Source organism: Xenopus laevis, chromosome 9_10S (genome assembly GCF_017654675.1).
Source record: "Xenopus laevis strain J_2021 chromosome 9_10S, Xenopus_laevis_v10.1, whole genome shotgun sequence".
Classification (NCBI taxonomy): domain Eukaryota; kingdom Metazoa; phylum Chordata; class Amphibia; order Anura; family Pipidae; genus Xenopus; species Xenopus laevis.
The window spans coordinates 93,817,818-93,831,419 of NC_054388.1; the positions used below are offsets into that span (position 1 = coordinate 93,817,818).

General features: G+C 38.5%; 1 protein-coding gene across 1 annotated transcript in view; it reads left to right on the top strand.

Moving 5' to 3' along the window:
- baiap3.S (BAI1-associated protein 3 S homeolog) overlaps positions 1 to 13,367 on the top strand; it is a 147,206-nt gene extending 133,839 nt beyond the window's left edge. The window contains exons 27-34 of the mRNA XM_041578550.1: positions 246 to 325; positions 1,925 to 2,033; positions 6,567 to 6,638; positions 7,747 to 7,830; positions 7,981 to 8,101; positions 10,614 to 10,737; positions 10,886 to 11,091; positions 12,737 to 13,367. Of these exons, the coding sequence (XP_041434484.1) occupies positions 246 to 325; positions 1,925 to 2,033; positions 6,567 to 6,638; positions 7,747 to 7,830; positions 7,981 to 8,101; positions 10,614 to 10,737; positions 10,886 to 11,091; positions 12,737 to 12,837 (897 nt within the window). The 3' untranslated portion in view covers positions 12,838 to 13,367. The remainder of the gene's footprint in view (positions 1 to 245; positions 326 to 1,924; positions 2,034 to 6,566; positions 6,639 to 7,746; positions 7,831 to 7,980; positions 8,102 to 10,613; positions 10,738 to 10,885; positions 11,092 to 12,736) is intronic.
- Positions 13,368 to 13,602: the final 235 nt, after the last annotated feature.

Sequence of the window (13,602 nt, forward strand, 5' to 3'; positions counted from 1 at the left end):
ATAGCTTGAATAATAGAAGAGTGGGTGTAGGTGCAATAAAAATGTCACCCTTATTGTGCTATCTGTCGGCAAGCCTAATATTGTAGTGTATTTTTAGAACGTGTGATTGCCATCTTGTTTATGAAGAACTCAACAAATATGAGCATAATTACAATGATAATCATAATCAGTTAGCTCACACGTTCAAACATTTATAATTTATCTGTCATTTTAATCACTGACATATGGCTTGTGATCTGTTCCAGGCTGTGTCTCCTCTAATGAAATATCTCGACGACAAATTAATTATACTGAACGAAACCTTGGTGAAAGAGAACCTACACAGGTGGGACATAAAGGGATTATATAGGTCTTATGACTTGGCTTTTTAATCAAACTTCTGCGGTGCCAGAGGCATGTGCTATTGGTTGATACTGTGAGTATAGGAAAATCCCAGAACTGCACTTTATTCACATTTTGGAGTCGATTTTTGAATAGAAATCTATCATCTTCTCCCAGCTGCTGTAAAGACAGCTACTTGCAAATTCTAAGGGGTATATAAGCATTCTATGCAACTGTCCCGTAGCACTCCCCAGCTTTCCAAAGCAGCTGGCCTAAACATAATTACAGGTACAAGAGGATTCTCCATTGAACATCTTCTCTACAAGCACTACAATTGTCCTGTTGCTGTTATCTAACATAGGGATATTCCTGTGCAATTTTGACTTGCTGATATTATATAAAACATCAGAAGATTCGTCTTAATGCATTTTGGATTCATGGTGCTTTAAAAAATATGTTTAAAGGAGAAGTAAAGACAATTATAGACCATAGTGCCTTTGACCAGGATACTATCTCCAACCTCAGCAACCAGGCCCATAAGAAAGTCACTGCTCCCCATTGCAAGACCTCCTAAGACAGAGAGTTATGTAGCAGGGTTGGCCACTCCAATGTAATTATCCTCTACTCCCTAAGTGTTGATCTCCAAACACGAGCATCTATAGTGTAAGCCAATCTGATCCTGGCTTCCACCATGCATGCTCCTGGTTGGTATACAGTACTAGAGATCCAGGGCCCAGAACAGGGGTGTAACTTTGGAGGCCTAGTCCTACCACAAAAATGTATTTATAATTGCAAGTGGCCCACGATTCACTGATGCACACTCTTGCAGGTCACCTATGATCCCCAGCTACACTTATTTGTGGGTCACCCACTATCCCCCCGACATTAGCGAGGAAGCAGGCCCTCTATTACACCACTGGCCTAAGAGTGAAGCAGTCAGACATAGTGGACACTTGTTAAGATGTGTATCCATGGTTGTGCTCTCATACTGATACCAATCCTGATGCACAGCTTTCCCGAGCTAGGTCATTCTTGGAAGCCTGTTTGTTGGGGTGTGGGGCCTGTGTAGGGACCCTATGGTCTATAATTGACTTAACTTCTCATTATGGCTGTATGGGATACCTGACAACTTTAGAAATTTACTAATTGTGACATTTTAGGCCATGGCCATTATATCCAATCATAAAACAATGCCTACTTCAGCATAAGTCCCACCTACTGTGGGTGGCATAATTAGGGACTGCCTAAATTGGTTGAGTTTAGGCATATGGTATAATACCACAGGGGTGAATATAATAATAGACCATGTAGTAGCTTAGCACAGTATTGCATTGGGCCCCATAGGTCAGCTATACCACTGGCCAAATGTATCAAATAATAAGCTCATATCATCATCATCCTTTATCATATAAATTATAATGTAATGTACAGTAAGTCAGTGTTGAATCTGTAAATAAAGGGACATGAAATATCCCTTTCTGCCCTAAATTCTGTTCCTGCAGATCAGTTTCTCGGTTCCCATAACTGAGCTGGCACCAATAATCTGTGACTGTGTGTGGCTTCTTACACTGTACAGAGGTGTTATAGTGTTAATCTCCCTCAGGGTCCTTGATGCACTTTGGTGGCTTCTGCTGAAATTCATTATCGATGCTGTGGATTCCAACAGGGGCGTCTCAGTGGAATTCTATGGAAGGTTTTATTATACACTTGAGGTAAGCCATCACTGTTAACACTCAATAACACATAAGCTTTATTTATTTTATATATTATTATATTCTATCACTCAATAACACATGCGCTTTATTTATTTTATATATTATTATATTCTATCACTCAATAACACAAGCTTTATTTATTTTATATATTATTATATTCTATCACTCAATAACACATGCGCTTTATTTTTTATATATATTATTATATTCTAACACTCAATAACACATACACTTTATTTATTTTATATATTATTATATTCTATCACTCAATAACACATAAGCTTTATTTATTTTATATATTATTATATTCTATCACTCAATAACACATACGCTTTATTTATTTTATATATTATTATATTCTAAAACTCAATAACACACAAGCTTTATTTATTTTATATATTATTATATTCTATCACTCAATAACACATAAGCTTTATTTATTTTATATATTATTATATTCAATCACTCAAAAACACGTTAGCTTTATTTTATATACAGTATTATTATAGTCTATCTCTCAATAACACATAAGCTTTGTGTTACAATGCAATGTTTATATAATGAGATCCTGTGATTACAGTACATGCTTACTTTGAAAAAAAAAAGAATTACAGTACAGTGTGGCAAGTGAAAGAGGGAGAACCTCTGCACTTTTTGGGGCATGTACCTTTATCAAAATTGCCACACTGTGCTGGTAATTCTTATATAGATCGATAGAGAGACAGACAGACAGATAGATAGATCAGACAGATAGACAGCTAGATAGAGAGATAGAAAAGACAGACAGACAGACAGACAGACAGATAGATAGATGGGTGGTGGCATGATTTTCTTGTACTGTTTATCTTAAAAGGGCCCTCCTACCCACAAACTGTTTTTTGCAAATTGAAAGAAAATCTAGTTTTCTATATACATGAATTCAGTATTTTCAGTGGCTTTCTTAAATAGAATACAATCAAAAGCTATATTTGGTTATCCCGTTCTTTCTGACTGTTAGCTTTAATGAGTTGACTTACAACATTGTTTCAGCAGTCAGAGCCAGAGGTGCTGAGAATTAACAATTACATGTACAAATAACTTTAAAACCACTGACCATTTGAAAATATATTTAATATATTGGAATGTTGAATGATATTTTCTTTCACTGTGGGGCAGCCTCTGGATTAGGGATGTCACATTTCCCTAATAAAGCATATTGTTCCCATACAGCACAATTCATGGAGTGGGTGTGGCTTCTGTAAATGTTTGGGGGCATTTGGGGCATTTAGCATTGGCAGGCAAAGAGCAAAAAACCACAAGCCGCCATGTTTTATGCACTTTGCCCCACTGATAGCACCCACAGATTGTTGTTCATGCACTCCAGAATGAACGCCAATGACTTGCACTTCCTTGTGAATATAGAGCTGCCTACATTTGGCAGCAATGTATTACTTAGCGTGGAAAGATGGACATGTAGGCAACCCCCACCTACCCACTATCTTGCACGTCATTCAGACAAGCAAGTTATAGAGAAACACTGGGCCAAAAAGGAGCCCTATAGTAGCAAGTGCTTATTGAATGAGGTCTAAGGGGCATGATTCTGAGCCCTAGCTCTCTAGCACCTCCATCTGCACCTTGATAAATAAGCGCTAAACTTAGTGGCAGAAAGCAGGATCTCGTAATAAAGATGAGTGTTATGGGTTGGGTTAAACAAATGTAAATAAATACACATATCTCTATAAAAAAAAATGAAAGAACAAAAGTGCTAATATCTCATTAACTAGCAATTGTTTTAATAAGAAGATTAAAGGGCACCTTTATTGGATGAAAGATTTTCGAATAACTGTCACTTCATGTTGCTGACACCAAAGTCATGTGTTTATTCCCTGTTATGATAGCAACAAACAAGGTAAAAATAAATCTGTTTTTATTATGTCTCATTATTCCAAATGTCTCAACAGGGGATTGCCCATAATACATTGGGCCTGCAAGATACACGCTATTAGTTATTAACTAGCTCCCCCCTTAATGTACTTTTCCATGTGTCTCTGGTTTCAACGTCGCTAAGTAAGGATGGGAGCTACGACCTGGTGATTTCTTCTTTCTAATTGTTGCCACTGTATAACCCTACCTTTGAGCCGGGTGCAGCCAGACAGATAATACATCCTAATTAACATGTTTATGGAAATACAGGGTGACAGAAGGTGTTGCTTTGGGCATTAAGATGATGGAGCAAAGCTGCTTGGAGTCCATTGTAACAACTTTTATCACTGTTGTAATATTTACTGCCGTAAAATAAGTGATATACAACAATTAACCTTTGCTTGTCTGGAGACGCTTGGAACCACCAGAAACCTGACATCTCCCAATAATCAGATGATTTAATCAGTGTCGAATTGTATAATGGCAATATTGTCTTATTATCTTGCTCCAAGACACCCCTGACTGTTATATTTGCTTTAGAAATTACCAGTGCTCCTTACTAATGGCCAAACGAAATACTCCAGCACACGTTTTCTGCTTAAGGGTTAATACCCGTGTTTAATGTCAAGCCAAAAAAGGTTACAACATTTTGGGGGCGTACCCCTAAGCAGAAAACGTGTGCTGGAGTATTTCGTTTGGTCTGAGTGGTGGAGGTGCCGTCCTCCTATGCCCCAAGCACTGTGCATGATATTAAGAGACCAGGTAGGACATTCACTAAGAATCGTAGTTGCACTGGCGTCCGCTTCGCCGCACTTCGCCAGGCGTATTTTCGCCAGCGCTCCGCAAATTCACTAAAATCCGAAGTTGCGATCAGGGGTAGCGTAAGGTTGCGAAGTTGCGCTAGCGTTGATTCGCTAAGCAAAGCGAAGTTACGTTAGCGATGGTTAATTTGCATACGGCGCCAAATTCAAATTTCAATGGAAGTATTCGTAGCAGCACTACAAATGCCTGGGAAACCTTCAAAACATCAAATAAAATTTTTATTTTGCCCTACACATGTGCCCACTGTATAGTTAAGTTGCCATGAGTTAGGAAATGTAGGGGGGAAGGAGGGGAGCCCCAAAAATGTTTTAGATCTTTTTCAGCCTATCACCCCAGTGTTTTTTGGGACTTATAAAAATTTTTTACTTCTTTTGAAGCAATCCCTATCTACTCTATTGCACTTCACCTGGTCTGAGGTGGCGAAGGAAGTCTGGCGTAAAAGGTAGCTTTCAGTACAATGCGCGCGTTAGTGAATTTGCGTAGTTACGTCCGTTGCGCAAATCCGCCAGGCGTAAGGGTGCAAAGTAACACTAGCCAAGTTACGCCAGCGTCCGTTCTGTTTTCCCCCTGAGTGCAAACACATAAAGCTAATTATGATAGTATTCATATGTGTTAACGTTGCGCTCCAGATATTAAACGTTATGTTTAATCCTGACAGTTTTTTCCTTAATTAAAAGCATATAATATAGTGGCATGGAATAATGAAGAAGTGAGCCCTGGGAGCCAGTGAATTGCAATGCTTCCAATTATATCATAAGCCAGAGGATGAAATGTGACAGTGCTGTTTAATTTGGCTTTATCTCAAGCTGATTAAATTCTGTAAGTAGAAGGAAGAGAGCGTTTAGTGGGCTTGGGTGGTGTTATCATCCCCAACGTAAGAAATATACATACTGTACATTACAGGACTCATTTGTGACCACTAAGTAAAATATCAGACACAGCAAACTTACACCTAAAGAATAGGGTGCAGATGTAATTTGGATGCAGAACGCTGGAAATTATAACATTCCAACATCTGAAAATTTTCTTTGTGGTTGCTTCTGATATGCACTGAACTTGCATGGGCATCTGCAAGAGTTTGAATGCATTGTTGGTAAATAATACAATAATACAACTTTCACCAAAAACTGTTCTTGAGTAAACATTTATTTCTGCATGTGTCCCTGACTACGTTCCTTTATGGGTTCAAAACTACATGGTGTATCTTGTAATACCAAAGATAGGTTCTTTTCCCTGTTTCCTTGATTTATGTTGATCAACAATTTTATAGCCCCCTACAGTCAGCACCTTACTTTTATGCAGGGTGTGCCATTCTAACACCTTAGAACTCAGGAACATCTGCAGGCTGGCAGTAGTATTCCTGTTGCCAGTTAATGATAATAGCAGTGCAAAACTGGTAACATTAGTGGTTGCATGATGGCATGTACATTGATGCAAGGCTTTCATATTACAGAGAACAGCACCTGTGCTGATCCCAATGAGACACCAAAAAGACTGATAGGAAGTGTGCAGGGCCTTATATAACCCAAGCCCAGTTCTACAGATTATTACTCAATTTCCCACCATTGGTTTTCTTGGACATTGTTTCTACAGTATAACACTAGTAGAGCACCTGCCTGGCCAAATATTGCCCAAATTTACACCATTAAGCTTGCAAAGGGGGCTCCATGTTATAAGGTTCCTTTGTGCATGAAAAGATGTTACAGGATATTACTTCCAAATTACAAGTAAAGTTCCTCTGTCAGATGTATTTGTATGATAAAGAGTGAAATGATGGCATCTAACACTGTATTTATTCATGTGCAGGCTCTAGTGGACTTTTTCCATGCTGAGGGACAGGGCCTGGCGCTGGAATCCCTGAGAAATGGAGATTATAGGGTAACTGTCTCTTTTGCACTTTTGTGTGTTGTCTTTGTATATTCTCAGTGTTTTTGTTGTACATGTTCATCCGTATGACTGAGGCAGAGACCTAGTCGGCAGCTTTTTGGCCCATGTGTGGGGCCAACTGACGGGCTTCCCTGATCGATATCTGGCCGACTTTCTCGATCAGGCAGGTTAAAAAATCCCATCGGACCGCGGCCTCATCTGTGCGTGTATGCGATCTGACTGCCCGTTTCGGATACATCGTGATCCGATTGTTGGGCCCTAGGGATCAGCCTGATATCACCCACTTAAATGTGGGCACATGGGGGAGAGATCCGTTTGTTTGGCGACATTGCCAAACGAGCGGATCTCTGCGTCTATGGCCATCTTTAGGCTTCATGTGCAGCCAAGAAATAGGATCAGAAGTATGGACAGATCACTTTATTACTGGATCCTTTACCCTCATCAGTAAAACCCAATCAGCACATGTTCACTCTTTGTACAATGAGATCTCTGTATCGGCAGGTGGCATTTGAGTCATTGCAACCAATCAGCAATTAGTAGGATGAATGAAAGTATTATTCTGATTGGTTGCTACTCAGAATGAACTGCATTTTACATCCCTATAGTGTCATCAACATTTTTATATCATGCTCCCCTTTTCCCCATGTATATTCATGGGTAGATATTGGATTTTGTGGCTGTAAATCTGCAATAAATTCCATAGGGATGCACCGTATCCACTATTTTGGCTTCCCCTGAATCCTTTGTGAAAGATTCGGCTGAATACCGAACCCAAATCCTAATTTGCATATGCAAATTAGGGGTGGGAAGGGAAAATATATTTTTACTTCCTTGTTTTGTGACAAAAAAATCACGGGATTTTCCTCCCCGCCACTAATTTGCATATGCAAATCAGGATTCAGATTTGGTTTGGCCGGGCAGAAGGATTCAGCCGAATCCTAATCCTGCTGAAAAAGGCCAAATCCCAGGCCGAATCCTGGATTCGGTGTATCCCTAAAATTCCAGCATCTGTGCCCATAGACAGACCTATAAATTAAGCCTGCTGATGTATTGAAATGCACATTAACTGCCTCCATTCATCTCCTTTTCTTCTGCCCAGTTCTTAGAGGAAGAGTTGCGTTTGAATAAATGCTCTACAAGTGAGCTCATTGAGAAGTACTACCTGGACAACATAAAGGAACAGGTACATTGCTACTGTGCAGTCCCTCTGGTGATCTTGTATTGCTTCTTACTTATATATATATATATATATATATATATATATATATATATATATATATATATATATATATATATATATATATATATATATATATACTTGTGTGTCTTATAGAGATCATCCGAGCAGAGCAAGTATGGGCGATTAAATGTCAAGTGTTACTATGAATCCTCCGAACAAAAACTCTACGTGGAAGTTTTACATGCAGCGGACCTCATTGCACTTGATGCCAACGGTGACTACTTTGTTGTATATGTTCTTTTTATGTATATTTATATAGTATCACCCAGTATCTATATCACTTTGTTCCTTGTGCATGTCATGATTCATTTTTTTATGGACTGATGCTTATGATGCAATTCTATGCAACTTTTTATTTTTTATAGTTTTTTTAATGATTTGCCTTCTTCTTCTGACTCTTTCAAGCTTTTAAATTGGGGTCACTGACCCCATACTAAAAACAAATGCTCTGTAAGGCTACACATTTATTGTTATTGATACTTTTTTTTTTTTACTCATCTTAATTTTCAGGCCTCTCCTATTCATATTCCAGTCTCTTATTGAAATCAATGCATGGTTGCTGGGGTAATTTGGACCCTAGCAAGCGGATTGCTGAAATTGCGAACTGGAGAGCTGCTGAATAAAAAGCTAAATATCTCAAAAAACACAAATAATAAAAAATAAAAAACCAATAGCAAATTGTCTCAGAATATCACTCTCTACATCATACTAAAAGTGGACAATTGAAAGAAAAAGCACCTCTAACATTACACAAATTTTGCTAGATAAGACCAAAATAATAGATACTAATATAATAGATTGGGTCCTCCAGTGGGCCAATGAACCTCCAGTCTGACACTATCAGCAAGAAGTGGACAGTGGCCTATGAAACTAGTATTTAAAGGAGTTGTTCACCTTTGAGATAACTTTTAGTATGATGTAGACAGGGATATACTGTGACAATTTGCAGTTGGTTTTCATTTTTTATTATTTGTGATATTTGAGGTATTTAGCTTATTTGAGCTCACTTTACATGAACTCTGCAGCCGTTTAGATGGTGGAGCTTTATGAGCTTTGTGAATTTTTCCACTTACAAGTTTTTCTGATCATCATTTGAATTTAAACGTTTTAGAGCAAAGAAATTTGATTTGTTGAAAAAATTTACAGAAAATGCTGATATATGACCTCCATAGTGTCTAGTCCTCTAGCAAAGTCCTTAGTGGGATAGTGGCTTAGTGTAAATATACAGTCATATGAAAAAGTTTGGGAACCCCTCTTAATTCTTTGGAGTTTTGTTTATCATTGGCTGAGCTTTCAATGTAGCAACTTCCTTTTAATATATAACATATCTTATGGAATCATTATTATTTCAGCAGTGACATAAAGTTTATAGGATTAACAGAAAATATGCAATAAGCATCATAACAAAATTAGGTGCATAAATGTGGGCACCCCAACAGAGATATTACATGAATACTTAGTTGAGCCTCCTTTTGCCTAAATGCCTCCTATAGCCTTTAATGAGTGTCTGGATTCTGGATGGCTGTGTTTTTGACTATTCATCCATATGAATATCCAACCCCTGCGTGACTTCAACTTTGTGACTGATGCTTGAAAATTATCCTGAAGAATTTGTTGATATTGGGTTGAATTCATCCAACCCTCGACTTTAACAAGGGCCCCAGTCCCTGAACTAGTCAAACAGTCCCACAGCATGATGGAACCTCCACCAAATGTGACAGTAGGTAGCAGGTGTTTTTCTTGGAATGCGGTGTTCTTCTTCCGCCATGCAAAACACTTTTTGTTATGACCAAATAACTAAATTTTTGTCTCATAAGTCCAAACCACTTTGTTCCAAAATGACTATGGCTTGTCTAAATGAGCTTTTGCTTTTGTTTGTGGCGTGAGTGCAGAAAGGGCTTCTTTTTCATCACCCTGCCATACAGATGTTCTTGTTCTCGCTGAATTGTAGAATGATGTACAGATACACCATCTGCATCAAGATGTTCTTTCAGGTCTTTGGAGGTGATCTTTGGGTTGTCTGTAACCATTCTCACAATCCTCTGCATATGCCGCTCCTGTATTCTTCTTGGCCTGTCAGACCTGGATCTTACAGCAACTGTGCCCGTGGCCTTCCATTTCCTGATTACATTCCTTACAGTTGAAACTGACAGTTTAAACCTCTGAGATAGCTTTTTGTAGCCTTCCCCTAAACCATGATACTGAACAATCTTTGTTTTCAGAGTTGCTTTGAGGATCCCATGCTGTCACTCTTCAGAGGAGAGTCAAACAGAAGCACAACTTGCAATTTGTCACCATAAATAACTTTTTTCATGATTAGACACATCTGCCTATGAAGTTTGAGGCTTAACCAGCTAATCCAACCAATTTGGTGTTGCCAGCAATCAGTATTAAGCAGTTACATGCATTCAAATTAGCAAAATTACAAGAGTACCCACGTTTTTGCACAGCCATTTTTTCACATTTGATTTAATTTCATACAACAATACTGCTGCACTAAACATCTTTGTTCAGAAAACACTCCAGAACTCAGATGTTCCTGGGGAATGAAAGACATACCACTGTTATCTTTTTTGTTGAACGTGGAGTAAATTATTATGCAGGCTGAGAGGGGTTCCCTAACTTTTTCATATGACTGTAATAGCTGCATGCAGACAGGGTGCCAATAAATGTGACCATCAGCTGCAGTATCATTTCATTCAATTGAAATAATCCATCTCTTGCAGGACTGAGTGACCCATTTGTCATTATTGAGCTCTGTCCTCATCACATCTTCCCACTGGTGAAATGCCAGCGGACACAGGTTAAACCGAAAACTCTGCACCCGGTGTATGATGAACTCTTTTATTTGTAAGTACCTCTCTAGCATAAGGAAGCAAACACAAGTGCTATTAAATGTTAAACAGCTTCATTTTTTGATAATGCGTCAGCAATAAAAAGGACGACATAAATAAACTCTATAGCTACAGTACAGCCTGATGCATTCATTCCTTCACAGCTCAGTCTCTTTGGAGCAATGCCGGAGGAAGTCCGCCTGCATCCTCTTTACAGTGATGGATCACGATTGGCTTTCCACAAATGATTTTGCTGGCGAGGCTGTTCTGCCCATGAACATGATATATGGACTAAATAGGCCTCACATCACTGGAGGGGTGAAAAATGTCCAGCCGACAGTATTAAAACTAACAAGACCAAAGGCCAATGGTAAGAGGCTTGTGGGATATTCCTTACTTCAACCATTCTCCTAAATATCAATACAGGTATGAGATCTGTTATCCAGAAACCCATTATCCAGAAAGCTCCGAATTATTGAAAGGCCGTCTCCCATAGACTCCATTATAAACAAATAATCCAACCTTTTTCTCTGTACTAATAAAACAGTACCTTGTACTTGATCCCAACTAAGATATAATTAATCCTTATAGGATTTATTTAGAGGTCCATTTACCAAAGGTCGAATTTCGAATTCATGTGAATATTTTTAATTTGAATATACTCACAATTCGACTAGGAGGTTATTTAAGAAAAAATTTGAATATCTAATATTCGATCGAATGGTTCTTACCCAAAAATTCAAATCGTATTTGATTCCTATGAATAGAGTTTTTCTCCCGAAAAAAAAACTCAAATGTCAGGAAGGCAATTAATATCTCCAAAAGGCTCATTGGACCTCTGCCATTGACTTGTACATGAACGTGGCAGGTTTTGGGTGGCAAATATTCGAATTAGGATTCACATTCGAATAGGGGGATTAAATGGCATGTAAAGGAAAAAAAAAATAAAATCCAATTTTTACTAACCTAACTCCAATATACTTTAATAAAAAAAAGTGTACCGTTTTTATAAGAAACCTGACTGTATGCAGTGACATTCTCCCTTCATTTACTGCTGTGGATAGGAATTGTCACAGTCCCTAACTGCTCTGCAGGGAAACAATCATACTTATGAACAGCAGGGGGAGCAGCTTTGTTTGTTTCCCTGTAGAGCAGTCAGCGACTGTGTAGAGATTTGTATTGGATTTTATTTTTGCCTTTACATCCCCTTTACTGTTTCCAACTCCAGCTGCAGGGACAAATATCATGGAGCCAGATTTAAAAAGATAAACTGGGATTCTATTTGGAGGAATATTTTGCTGCAGCGACTGGTTCTGCAGAGTTGGAGAAAGCTTGTACTAAACAATACAAAAACTATAAAATCTACATCAGATTACATGACAACACAGGGCCCAGTGCAGTCTGTATATTCTAATTATTAATCAGTCTTGCTGTATCGGCTTGTGGCAGATATTATTTGACTTGTGCTGTTTTGATAATTTATGACGATCCCTAAGCAGCCCAGACCACACTGAGCATGTGCACAGTCTTGGTCTTGCAAAGATGTTTAACAAAGTTACAAGATGGCCACCCCCTGTGGCCAACATTGAAAGCATAAAACAGTTGTTTGATTAGGCAGTGTAGTAAGTTCATGTTTATGTTTAGTATACAAAATACAGCATTTCTAACCTTATTCTATTTTAGACTTTACTTGCCCTTTAAAATTCCAATGTGTGCATTTTTACACTCTAAAATTCAAATTCAAATTTACTATTCGACCCTTGATAAATCTGCCAATTAATGTTTACAAGATTTCCTAGTAGACTTAAGCTACGAAGATCCAAATTATGGAAAGATCCGTTATCCGGAAAACCCCAAGTCCCAAGCATTCTGGATAACAGGTCCCATATCTGTATTTCATGTTCTTTAATTGTTCTGTGAACCCTTACTTGTTGGTTGCTTTCTTCTCGAATCGTCAATTGCCAGTAAGTGATTACAGAGTTATCAACCTATTTCTCTGCTCTCTTCCCCTCTAGTGAAATCAATACTGAAAATGCTGGATGGGCGAATGGACAAGGAGGCACAGGAGTTTGTGAAAAAGCTCAGGGAAATGGAGAAATACATGGAAGATGACTGAACTGTTGTGTTTATTAAGTGCAAATACGTTAAAACAAAATCTGAGAGCACCCCATGTCAGTAGGAGGCAGCCATCTTGGCTCTGAAAAGGACTGCGTAATTACTAGATGCCACAATGTTTGATATTCCTTTGGTTTGTTTCCTTTTGTCAAGTTCTAACTCCATGCACAGGAACTAAACGTTCTAAATATTATATGTTATATGAATATCGTAATACTCGGTGTGACTTGAATGTTCCTGCGGTTCCACCGAACAAGTAACCCCTCCGTCAGTCTGTTCAAGGAAATTCTGCTGCCTTTTCACATCCAGAATCTTGCCGCAAGCACCGTTACATGGGTTTTCCCACAATGCAGCACGTCAATAGGACCACACCTCCTGTGAGAGGAGATAAGGAGCTCATTGAGTGTAGCCTGCTAGTGTAGCTATAGCCAAGGGTAGGGCTAAAGCTATAGACACTAGTCTTAAAGGAGAACTAAAGCCTAATTAAAGAAGTAGCTAGAAATGTTGTACATTATGTTTTGTGCTTCTGTACCAGCCCAAGGCAACCACAACCCTTTAGCAGTAAAGATTTGTGTCTCCAAAGATGCCCCAGTAGCTCCACATCTTCTTTTCTGCTGATTCACTGCACATGCTCTGTGCTGCTGTCACTTACTGAGCTTAGGGACCCACTCACAATATACAGTACACATAGAATAGAAATGTCACAATATAAGGCTGATTAGTAATTAATACAGATATTAGACCAGTGCATTTAGCATCAGAATTT